The sequence below is a fragment of the Miniopterus natalensis genome, chromosome 5, assembly GCF_054644295.1.
Source record: "Miniopterus natalensis isolate mMinNat1 chromosome 5, mMinNat1.hap1, whole genome shotgun sequence".
Lineage (NCBI taxonomy): Eukaryota > Metazoa > Chordata > Mammalia > Chiroptera > Miniopteridae > Miniopterus > Miniopterus natalensis.
The window spans coordinates 56,177,158-56,189,810 of record NC_142085.1 but is presented as its reverse complement, the minus strand read 5'-3'; the positions used below and the strand labels follow the sequence as shown (position 1 = coordinate 56,189,810).

At 44.8% G+C, this 12,653-nt stretch overlaps 1 protein-coding gene across 1 annotated transcript in view; it reads left to right on the top strand.

Moving 5' to 3' along the window:
- The first annotated feature begins 10,883 nt into the window (after positions 1–10,883).
- Positions 10,884–12,653, top strand: part of SCML4 (Scm polycomb group protein like 4) — a 38,740-nt gene continuing 36,970 nt past the window's right edge. Inside the window, exon 1 of the mRNA XM_016217564.2 lies at positions 10,884–11,039. Coding sequence (XP_016073050.2) covers positions 10,884–11,039 — 156 coding nt within the window. The remainder of the gene's footprint in view (positions 11,040–12,653) is intronic.

The following is a 12,653-nucleotide window of genomic DNA, read 5'->3' as shown; positions in this document are numbered from 1 at the left end:
GCGTTGGTAAGGACATGGAGCAACTGGCTGGTGGAGTGGAGACGGTGCAACCACCGGAAAATTGTTTGGCATATCCTTATAAAGTTCGACATAAACCTACCCTATGACCCAACAATTCCAATCCTAAATACTTACCCAAGAGAATGAAAACAGATGTCCATAAAAGACTTGTACATGGATGTTTCTAGCAGATTTATTCAAAATATCTTAAAAATGTAAACAATCCAAATGTCTATCAACAGGTGAATGGATTAACAGATTGTGGTGTGTTCATACAATGGGGTGGTTGGCAACCACAGAAGCTAGAAAGTGGCTTGAGACAGATTCTCAGATTCTCCCTCAGGGCCTCAAGAGGGAACCAACCCTGCTTGACTCTTTGATTTCAGACTTCTGGCCTCCTGAACTGCTAGACAATAAATTTCTGTCATTCTAAGCCACCAAGTTTGTGGCAATTAATTATGGCAGCACTAGGAAACTAATACACTCCTCAACCAGGTTATCAACGAATAAAGTTTCAAGTATTCAACCTTCTGTTTGGTGTACACGAGTAGATTTTAATCAATAAATGGAACAAAATGTGCTTTAAAATATATGCCTTTTCTTGTATACATTTGGATAACACATGAATGGGGTAAAGGTACATACACTTTGGCTACTTCCTACTGTTGTTTTCTAATGGAACAATAAATCCTGGAGACAGTTCTCTGTTAGCACATGGGGAAGGCTAGCTGCTCTGGAAGCAGGGAATTTGTCTTTCTAAAGACTGCACCATAGTGCAGGATATGGATTTACCATGATTTATTTTGCCAGTCCATTTCAATTAGATGAAGGTTTATTAAATGCCTCATCCTGAGCTCTTCAATTTAAATCTGTTCAATTCAATCCAATCCAGTGCGAACCTATTCAGCAAGCATCCACTGAGTGCTTTCTTTGTGCCGGTAACCGCTGTGACAACATTGGTTTCATCTTAATTGACTACCTCTGCCCCTCAGGCAAAGATACTTCTTGAAAATCTATTATGAAATATAACAAGAAACTGATAATAAGACCATAGTAAAAGAGACTGAAGTTTGGGATGGAGAAAATGTTTTTCTTTTCCTATACTGGCCTTCGTATTTTAATAGGCTCTAATGTCCTTACTAAATTGGGCTGCTTAGAATTGGGGATTTTCCCCAGAGAGAACGGTGCAACTCATCCTGTAAAGAAGCAACAGAAGTGATGAAAGCAGAAAGAATGGGACCCCACCTGGTTCCTAGGAGCAGGGAGGAGGCACCTAAAAGGCCTATCCTGCAATTGTTCGGCTGTGTTAAGTATTTGTTTTCTCATACGTTTCTCAATGATTTGTTCTGTGTCTTAAGCACACGCAGGGGGCTTTCTGTCCTGTAGAATAAATAGCCACAGGCTGTAACATGAGGTATCTTGTTCAGTTGGTCTTGCTGCTGATAGAAGGAAGCACGTTAACTACAGCTTTCCCCCTTTTGATTAGACTGGATCTTAGATAATGAGGATTCTGAGGGATCGTCCTTTTAATCAACAATGTAATTTAAATTCTTGACGCAGTGTGAGAGTGGCCTGCACAGGAGATGGGGATGGTTGGGAGCCACCTCGGAGGCTGCCTGCTCTATCTTGGCTCTGCCTATGGTGCCCGGAGGAATAATCTGTTCCTTCTCCAGGATAATCCTTCAGTTATTTCAACTGTTCTACAAAGAAAAGTTTCCATATGCCTTTCTTGCCTCCTTTTGGATTCAATATTTACTTTAATTCCTGTCCCCAGAAACAAGTGCAAAACTCCAGATGTTTTGAGAACAAAGGGGTTATTGTTTCCCTTGATCTGGACACTATGCAATCTGTATCCCCAAGAGCTTTTTGGTAACATGGCCCACACCATAGTCTAAAGAAGACTTGTCATGAACTAAAATTCCTACATCTTTTTCACCTAGGAAAACTTTCCTGGACATCTGTAAATGCCATTTCAACTATTCTATCTTTTTAAACTTTCATTTGATTGATTGGGATCATCCAACAAAAACATTTTGAATCTTAATTCTATAATAGGTAGCATTATCTGTCCCTCCCAGACTTGTGTCATCTGCTTTTTTGATAGGCCTGCCTTCCAAATCTTCATAGACTTCATCAGGGAGACCACCTGTAGATCGGTGACCTTAGTAGTCATGCAACTTGGAACCTGGGTGGTGTCTCATTAGTTATGATTCTACCCCAGAGCAATATCCCTCTGCTCACATTTACTCTCTGCTCCATGAAATTATCTTGGGAAATTTTGTCAAATACTTGGTGGTAATCAAGACATACTTACAGCATTCCTTTGATTTCCAACCTGATTCCCACTCCCCTGCCCTGGTCCAGTAAATTCAGTTAGGTTAAGCCTTAAACTTTAAGGGAATTTGCTCCTGGGAGCCAGTGTTCTGATATTAGTGATTACACGCTCTTTTCCAAGAGCTTACCCATTTGTTTAACAACCAATCCTGTAACTGATGATTCATGTTCAGAATCCAACCTGTTTTGAAAATTGAGATTAAAATCTGCCCCTCTGTTCTTCCTGTCTTCTCTCTTTTCGATGATTTCTCAGAAATTTCCAACAGCTCTGAGACCCCATCTGCAAACTCCAGCTGTGCTGGAGGGGTATTTTGTGGAGCCTGGAGAACTTTAAGCTCACCAAAGTGAGTAGCACCTTGGGCAGCCGTCCCGTCTCCTATCATGTGTTCTGTCTGCTGCCTCCAGTTTGAGATCCTTCCCCTTTCTGCACTAAACAAAAAGGAATAGTCTCTGGGCAGTTCTGGCATCGTCACCTGTGGACACTCTAGTCTTCTCTAAGCAGTAGGCTAAAGCAGTCCTTGTTCTTGGTCTGAAAAATAAAACTTCACCCAACAACACACCCTTGCATTCTTTTTTTCTTTTTTTTAAAAATATAACTTTATTGATTTCAGAGAGAGGAAAGGAGAGGGAGAGAGAGATAGAAATATCAATGATGAGAGAGTCATTGATGGAGCCCACAACCCGGGCATGTGCCCTGACTGGGAATCAAACCCCGATCGCCTGAATCGTAGGTCGACGCTCAACCACAGAGCCAAACCCAGCCGGGTCACCCATGTATCTTTAATCCTCTTTGTCACAGACAGCTCCTCTGCCCTTTGATCTCCGCAGAGACTTTTCTCCCCGGCTCCTGCAGTGAGGCCGTGAGGTTCGTCCTTGACCAGGCAGGCCTGCTGGCTGCACGTGCTTTTCTGTTTGCGATTATCCTGAGCCCCTTTGTATCTCCAGGGCCTGGCGCAAATGCCTCACACCTAGTAAGTGTTCAATAAATATTCATATAGCTATGGATTTTTAAAAGGTAAACTTTGAAAGCTAATTAAGAATTGATTTAACTGCTGTTGCATGGCCTCAGGAGACCTTTGAGAATGGAGAAGACCTGGAAAATGATCCAGGAGGCATTTGCTAACTCACTGGGGCGGGACCAAGACAAAAGAGACATTTTTTCCTTTTAACCTTTCCTTTAGCAATCAACAAGTGTATCATCGTATAGTTTCCCTCCCTCCCTCCCTCCCTCCCTCCCTCCCTCCCTCCCTCCCTCCCTCCCTCCCTCCCTCCCTCCCTCCCTCCCTTTCTTTTTACAAGTCAATCAAATCATATCTGCTGAGGACTCACTGTCTGTGAGAAGTCACAAGCTTTTACCCAGGCCAGATATGGCAGTAATAACATCTCAGACTGTCTCAGGGAGCTTGCAAAACTGCTAGGCTTTGTGGTCTTGAGGAGTCAGCTTTTAAAATGTAACATCTCCCAGACAGAAACAAAAGCCCTGGGAGATGACACCCCTGGAATCTCAGCAGCTAGCACCTTGTTAACAAGGTGCTGGTGGAGAGAGGCTGCGCTGGGCATTGCTGTGCAAGCTCTGGCAAGACACAAGCCTTTCTGAGCCGTCGTCTGTGCAGAACTGACAGACTGTGTCTGTCTAATGGGGTTGCATAATAGACTTGCCTCAGAGGCTTGTAGTGAGAATTGAACAAAGTGATGTACGTGTGTCTATATGGTTCATTAGTTCATTTCTTTTTCACCCACTACTTGTTGCCTTATTGGCCCTGTGAGCTGGGCCCTATGTGTAACTCTGTCTACTAGGGACCACACCCGAAGCAGGACACAGTGTGAGGGAAGTCACTGACAAGGGCTGGAGGGGTTGGGAATCCTGCCTCAAGGGCTGTGCAGGGGGACCTGAAGATAAACTTTGCGGCTCTGGTGTGGGCTGGCAGGTCTGGGCCACAGAGGCTCTGTGGTTAGTGGCCAGTCCACCCTGTTGGACTGAGAGTGTGGTGTGATTGCTTCTCCTTCTCAGGTGACTTGCTAGTGTCACCAAACTCAGAGCCATCCTGGGAGACTGAGACTGAGAAGCCATGTGTTGACAACACAGATATGGAGAATTCAGCTGGCAGGTGGTGCTCGAGGAGATGCAATGACCTGTAGATAGTCTGCGTTCATCCTCATGCCCCCAGTGGGCTCTGCACAGGGACTGGCACACAATAGGTGCCCAGAAAATACTCACTGGATGATAAAAGGGATGAGTGAGGGGAGAAAAGTCTGTTGCTGGCCAGCACTTCTCTTTTGGGCCTAAGAAGTTGCTTTTTGGCTCTGGTCTTGTGATATTGTGAAGGCTAAGGGGCCACCAAGCTGTGTGGCTATCGGGATCACTGATCAGAGAAATAGTGACCTGCCCTCCCCCCTCCTCGCCCCTGGCATGTCCCTAGTGGGCTGATGCTGTGACTGCACCTAACAGGACAAGGAGAAGGCTTCAGGTTCCTCTGTGATCAGAAGCAAAGCAGGGCTGCATTTGGTTTTCCTTCCTTTAAGTTCGAAAAATCACAGGGGAAAGTTTTCCTGCACTCCTTGTTCCAAACCTTCCTTCCCTTCACCCATTCTATCCCCAACCCAGTGATAGCTTGCATTCCTAATATTTGAAGACCTTGGGATTTTTCTTCCTAAAATAAGGGGGAAAATGACCCTGTGTACATTGACTGCACGTACGGATGATCGAGGGTGACAGCACCAGGCACCAGGTAACCCCCTTTCCTCTTGGCCTCATGGCTTCCTCAAGACCCCTGAAACCTCCCCGTGCTAGGTTGTCCAAAGCAGCTCCTCCCTGCACTGCCTCCATGAAGCAGGCACAGTCCAGCTGGGAGACAGGTCTATTGTGATGCTCCGCAGGAAGGGCTGAGGGACATGGTGTTTTCTGGATGCATTTGGGTGTATTTCTTTAGCTTGGTAAATAAAGGTAAGTGATTTTGTATCGTGTTGTCTTTGGGGGCCCTACAGACAAGGTGGTTGGGAAATAGAGTTCCTATTAACTCTATTCTTTTCAGAGGGAACAAAAGATGAGAATTATTTGTTCAGGAACAGCAGCAATTTATGTCACATAAGGCTCAACAGATTGCAATGGGCTCTCGTGGTCATTTTCTCATTGGATCCTCCAGGCAGCCTGGTGACATGACCCTGGCAAGTACTGGTGTCTCCATTTGATAGGTCAGGACACTGGTGCCCAGGAGTCACACTGCTACTCTGCTTACTTCTCACTGCTGCTCAAAGCCACTCTCCTGATCCTTGCTTGCTGGCTCCTGATCACTTTCTCCTCCCACTGGCCCCTCGACCACAAAAACATGGTCTTTGTCTATTAGGGAAGCAAAAATGTCAGCTATCAAACATGGAGAAACAAAACCAGTTTCAAGATAACCGTGCACTTTCTCTTGACTTTCATCTCCAAAATGCATCTCTCCTTGACTTGCCCAAGAAGGGAAGGCATTGGTTCCTGGGTTGTTTTCTGCTGGTTTCTGTATCGGGTCCAAGGTAGTGTACCTTTCTTAGACAGTGAGTTCTTCCAAGGCAAACACTGAGTTGCTGGTCTCTTTACATAGTGCTAGAGAGTGCCTTAGATACTTCAAGGTTTTGCGAAGAGTGTCATAATGAAGAGAGCGTAGTCACACATTTCTCTACGTCAATCTAAACAATCATGTGCCTGAAAATTTGTGTGAAAATGTTTGTGCTGGAAACATTGCTACCTAAAGAAGCCTTGGGTGAATTCCTTGAGGGAATTCACAAATTCCCAAGACTGTTGAATGGTTTTGCACTGTGAGAGTTATTGACTTAGCGGAGATTTGTGTTCTTTGAATCTCATTGTTTTAATGTTAAAGCTTTGAGACTATTTCTTAGCAAAGTATTTTAAAGGCATCTAGGTGCATATAGGTGTATAACTGGTTTATATCACAAAAAATCATCTTGAAAAGAGACTTTCTTTGTAGGTAAAGATTGAGCCAGAAACAACCAAAACACCAAACCACCAGTGCTTTCTCAAAACTAAATGTGAAGTATAAATAGAGAACAAAACAGGAAATAGTGGTTTGCAAAAAAAGAAATACTTGTAGCTGCCAGAAAAAAAGTGGCTTTCCTTACAGTGTAGAATGTGAGTTCAGAGACTGACAGAGAGTCCCTGACTTCACCTCTTAGCAGAGACAAGCATCTTCCAGTAAGCATTGCCTTTAATAATCTTTAAAAATATGTGGATCACCCTGTATGCCATAGGCACTGACTAAGGAAGTATGTTTGTTCTTCTGTCCACCCAGTCAACAGCTGCTCAGTGAATTGCTTGGGTCGCTTTACACCACCTAAGCTTTCACTCTGCAAATGCACACAACCATGGTGCGTGAGGAGTGCCGCACCCATGGACTGGGTGGTGATTTGCAGTCCTTTCAGTGTCCAGAGCACCTGCCATCCTGCCTCCCACATGCTGGTGCAGCCGGCCCTGGCTGACCAGTCTGCAGATGGCCGGGCAGCTCACTCATTCTCCCTAGAGTCAGAGAGGGTAGATTAAGCTGATTTATTTGTTTTTATCTTTTGAATACACACAAAATACAAAAGGTAGGAAATAGCATGCAGAGAAAAGTCCCTTTCACTTTCCAGCCCCTAGAACCCCAGTCCTTGCTGCCTACCTCCAAGAAGATTGCTCCTGTTTTTAAACACTCCCAGAGATGTCTTATGCATCTGAGCATAGACACATGCATACGTGCGTACGCATCTGTAGAGTGTACCTTCCTCCAGACAGCACGCCATCCATGCTGCAGTGTAAATGTAAACATTGATCTTGAAGAGCATGTGCTCTCACTTTTCTTGGCTATGATTCTGCCTACCACAGACATGGCAGAGAGCATCTTATCTCTTCCCTCCTCCAGGTTCCTTCTCACAACCCATGGGTTTGCGTGTAGGCATGTCCCCAGGTGTGGCCACAGATAGACAGAGTCCATGTTTTGAGACAGCAGGAAAGAGGAAATTTCCCAAGAAGGCTTTCTTACAAGCTCCCCATTCTGCCGGGCCATTAACTGACCTGCCTAAAGGGCGGGCAGATGCCATTCTTTTCCATGTATGTCTGTCCGGGTCTAACTAGGAAATCTCTTTAGCATTGAAGACACTAGGAATTTAATGCCAGGAGATGGTCATATGGTGATGAAAGAGCCCAAACAGGAACCTGGATAATTAGCCACAGTCCCTGCAGTTGCAACCACCCCTAGGTTAGAGGCGTAGAGGGAGAAGGTGGTCTAGTAGAAGGCAGGGCCCGGTCACCCAACAGGACCACGTGGCTCCCCAGGAGGAACTAACGAAGCAAAGAGAGTCTGATAGCTTCCCTTGTCTTACTTATGCCTACCCCACCTTCCAAACTCAGACCAGCACCTCCCTTTGAGCAAACCCAGCTAGCAACCAGCGTCACAGAAACCTTGGAAGACAGCTTGGGGGTAGCCCCTTTCACATGGAGAACTGCAGGGGCAAGGTGAGGGATGGAGCTGAGGGAGACAAGCCCACAGCCAGCCCACAGAGTCTCTCGAAGCTGTCTTCTGGAAGGATGTCACCTGAAGGGGAAGGCCTGTCAGTGTGGCAGACACGATTTAAAGAGAAGGGTGGACTCCTGAAACAAGGAGCTGGCAGCCCGTCCCTCCCTGGCCTGGCACCTGCTTTCTCTTGCTCTCTGAAGACCACGGCCTGAGGAGTAGCTCCAGGCCTGCGGGCCCAGGTGGCAGTGCTGGAGTCAGAAACAGCTTCTCTCTTCTTCCTGTGCTGGCTGAGGGGACTGGCAGGTCCCAGCAAACAGGTCGACTTAGGGGACAGCTGGACAGCTGCCGGGCCAGTGAATTATTCATTCTTCTGTGGTGTGCCCGTCCCCCACGCTTTCAGATGTTGTAACGTCTTTCCAAACCCTGCAGGCTGTAGTGGGTGTTTCCCCCACTTCACTATACATATTCTCTGCTCCTGGTTTATTGTATCTTTCCTCCTTCCCCTTAAATATATGAGTCTTGGCTCTCTACCACCCTGGCTGCTTTAACATCTCAAACAACTTGTAGCAAAAAGGGAAAGAAGACTTAATCATCAGAAATATCAGAGAAGACTTCTTTCTATGCTTAAACATATGCAGATTTATCTATATCTACATACATAAAATACAAGGTGTCTCCCCAAAATGTATACACATTTAACAGCTGATAGCTCAATTGATGTTTTTTTTCCTTTCAGATTTAACCCATTGGAACTAATAGTTATTCAAAGTATGTATACATTTTGGAAGGACACCCTATATGACTAGAATCATGCTGTATATACTATTTTGCAGTCTTCATATATGCATGATTGTATGTACATACACACATATATACTTAAAATTAAAAGTATTCCATTTTATGTATGCAAAGAATATTCTTGGCCATATATCTTTGCATTCTTCCCAGATTATCTTCTTAGGAGAAATCCTTAGGAATAACACAGCTGGATCAGGAAGTGTGCAGGTGTAAATTTTTAAAGTGATTTTCAAATGTCCTCCAGAAAGGTTAGCTGATTTTTACCCCTACCAACAGTAAACAGGAGTGCCTGTTCCTCTCTCCCTTACCAACAGAGTATTGTCAGAGCTATTCACACTTATCAGTCTGAGAGCCACAAATGATTCTCAATTTACCTTTGGAGGGGTTTACCAGTAAAATTTAGAATCTTTTCTTGTGATAATTGACCATTTATTTGTTTCTTCTCTTCTTCTTTCCCTCTTTCTCTCTCTCTCACTCATTTTTTGTCAATTATGTTTTTTGACCATTTTTTAATTATAGTGCTTATTTTCATTTTAATAATTTGAAGAAATTCTTGTGTTAACTTTTTGTTGGTCCATGTGTAGCAAATAGTTTCCTCAGATTTTCATTTATTTTCTATCTTTTTCATTATTTTACTTGCACAGTATGAAAACATTTGAGTTCTATGAGGTCATGTCTATCAGTCTTTCCATCATACTTAGATTTCCCAAGTTTTCCATTAAAATTAGAAAGTCTATCACCATCTCAAGAGTATAAAAATACAGTCTGGTAGCTGCAGGACTGCCCAGACCAGGGTGTAGGGATTGTTTCTATAATCTTTCCCAACTCTTTCTGTAGCCTTTTGAGCAAGAGTCTTTAATTTCCATTGTTAGGTACCTCTAAATCTCAGAAATTAATTTTACTACTAACATCACCCCTGAGTTAAAGTCAAAATCTCTGTCTCATTTGTCACATTCCTGAATATTCCAGGAACTCTGACCCCTAAGTTCATGTACCAGCTGTGTTCTCTGGGTTGTGGATGAGCAACAAGCTCTTGCTGAAAGATTTGGCCAACTCTACTTGAGAAGCTCATTATTAGTATTTTTAGTGCTAAGAATATTATAGTATATGGAGTATCTGCTTGGAAGAAAGGATTTGTACACAATGAACAGTTACCCAGAGTCCCACCGTCTTTGCCATCGCTAACATTTTAGTGCATTTCTTTTTACTTTTTCACCATAAACATTTTTACATAATTGAGATCTTTTTATGTGAAATTTGTGTGATGTTTTTCACTCAACCTCATGCTATTAAGATTATTTTTAAAGGCATTTAACTAGTTGATTGTTTTATTCTGTAGATAAATCAACTATTTCCCTATTGCTTGTTATTTGGGGTTCAGTATATCCATTTTATTTTTGAAATTCTAAATCAAGTTAAAGTAAATATTTCTGTATGTAAACCTCTGTCCACGATTTGATTGAGGGACATAATTGACTTTATATTTATCTATCTATCTATCTATCTATCTATCTATCTATCTATCTATCATCTATTTATTTTTTAAAAAATATATCTTTATTGATTTCAGAGACAGGAAGGGAGGGGGAGAGAGAGAGAGAAACATCAATGATGAGAGAGTCATTGATCGGCTGCCTCCTGCACGCCCCCGACTGGGTACCAAGCCCACAACCCCGGGCATGTGCCCTGGCCTGGATCCTAGGTTGACGTTCAACCGCTGAGCCACGCCCGGCCGGGCCATAATTGGCTTTAATACAATTGATTTGTATGGTTAGATTTCTTCCCTGGGAAAAATGAAACCCAACCAAAGGGAAGGGATTGAGTGTGAGAGAATGGTGTGTTTGCTTAATACTGTTATTGCATCAGCTCAAAGTTGAACTAACTGGGGAAACAGGCACAAACAGATAAAGTTGTCTTGTTGCTGGTGACACTGTCAATTGTGTTTTGAGCTGGGTCTTAAAGGTACACCTAGCCAGTGTCTTTCCTACTTCACTAGAGTCCCACGGAAATTTGCTCTCCCTGAGATTATACTGGGAGCTCTACAGCACCGTAAAAGCTCCTGGTGGCGCCTGGCTCTCTCCTATTCGGTCTTTTCCGCCACGAAGGGGTAATGTGGCCAAAATCACCAAACTGGATTCATGTTTGCCTTGCAAACCAAACACACACTTCTGTTTTTGTTTTGCTTTGTGTCTGGCCTAATTCTCAGCGCCTCTTCTGCCTGCGAACGATTTGCCACATCCCTCTGTAAGACTGGCGCCAGCAGAAATGCAGTCCCAGAGGACCCCCGGGAGGAAGCGAGGCCGACCCCCGCTGCACCCCACGCCCGTGCGGATGGCGGTCCATAACCTTTATTCCGCCTCGCCTGGTCCCTTACCAGCAGTGAAGATCCCGAAGAAAAGAGGGCGGAAACCCGGGTACAAGGTACGGCCCCCCATCTCCTTCCTCCACAGCGGGTGGGCTGGGCTGGGGGCCTGGGCGGGACTGAGGGAAGGGGGAGCTGGGGAGGGACCGGGCAGTGCGTTCCCGTCCGTGGGGCTGGGGACCCGCGCCCGTTGTTCCTGCAGGGCACGCAGTGCAGGCTGGTGCCTCGTGTGCGTTTTTACAAGCAGAGAGAGCAAATTGCACCAGATGGGCAAAGTTGTGAGGCGAGCAGATTTTAGGGTCAGAGCTAAACACACATTATTCAGCCTCGCATCTAAATGAATGTTTCAGACGCTGAGCTTTCCCCGGACTGTGCCTTTTGGGGCGGCTCTTGAAACCACTTTCCAGAACTCATTCGTCATTCACTTTAGTAGAAGCAGATGATGTTCCTGTGACATTTAAGCTATTAACGCGAGCAGGCGAGTGTCGAAGGACCTAGAAGAGTTTTCCCAAATAGAGCCTCAACCAGGGGACTCATCCCGAAAATGCTGGGTGTTAATTCATAGTTTCCTGCTTATAAAAGGTGCTCACGTCATTTGGCTCCACCGAGGCTTATCCCGCAAAGTTAAAATCTCGTGACCCTTTTAAAAATTAATGCTTTGGAGAGGCTCAGGGTGGAGAGTAAATTCTCCAATCGCGTAAAGCAACCCAGACCCGAGAATTAGCTTCTCCTCTAAAATGCTTTCGAAGGCACTACTGCAGAGGAACGAGAGCTTGTTCCCCACCAGCCTTTCGGGCATCAGAAAATGAGCTTCAGAAGTTGTCCTTCATTCCCTTGTCTTGAAATAAAGAGCTTATGTTTCCATCTTGAGATCTGAATGCTCAAACCAAAATGCAAATTGCCAATTAACTCCCATAGATTTAGGAAAATGTATGGAAATTATTTCAGGTCAGCAGAAAGGCGAAGCTTCCGGAAGCACTGGTTATGAATTCAGCCTTTATTCCTCTTGTTCTCTGCAGTTCTTCCAACTGCTGGAAAACGAAAATGGCAGGTGGGGGGGGAAGTGACTCAAAGTTATTTGGGGGTTGTTGGTTTTAGTAAAAGTTCTTAGGTAAAGTCTTTTGTCACTGCTTATTTTTCTAACACAGAGAGTTTCCTTTTCCTCATGGGCACAGCAGCTTCAGAATTGTGTCTCTGAAGCTGACACAGGGCGGGTCTCCCTGATCAGCTACCTGTGCGGCGGCCGGGGCCTGGGAATTGCATCTGGAAGGCTGGAGCCAGGCAGCCTTTCTGTTTATAGAGCCAGGGAGCCAATCCAGGAGCTGAAGAAACACACTGAAAACTTTTCTATTCTGTCTGGCCTTTCTCCTACTCCCCTGGGAGCTGTGACCCAAGAATGAAAATTACTGACAGACACAGCATTTCTGGAGCCAGGAAAAATGGAAATTCACTCCATGGAATGAACCCGACTTTGCGATTTTCCTGTCTCCTACAAAGGGCAGTTTCAGTGCTCCTAATACTCAGACACCTCAGGGCAAGAAGAAAGTTTTGGGGATGCTAAGCAGACCTGCAGGCCCTGCACGAAGCAGGCAGGTCTCACACCCATGCCTCACAGGGTTTCTTTTTGGGGACAACCGGCCACAGTTCTTCCTTGGGTCCACCTCCCATATATT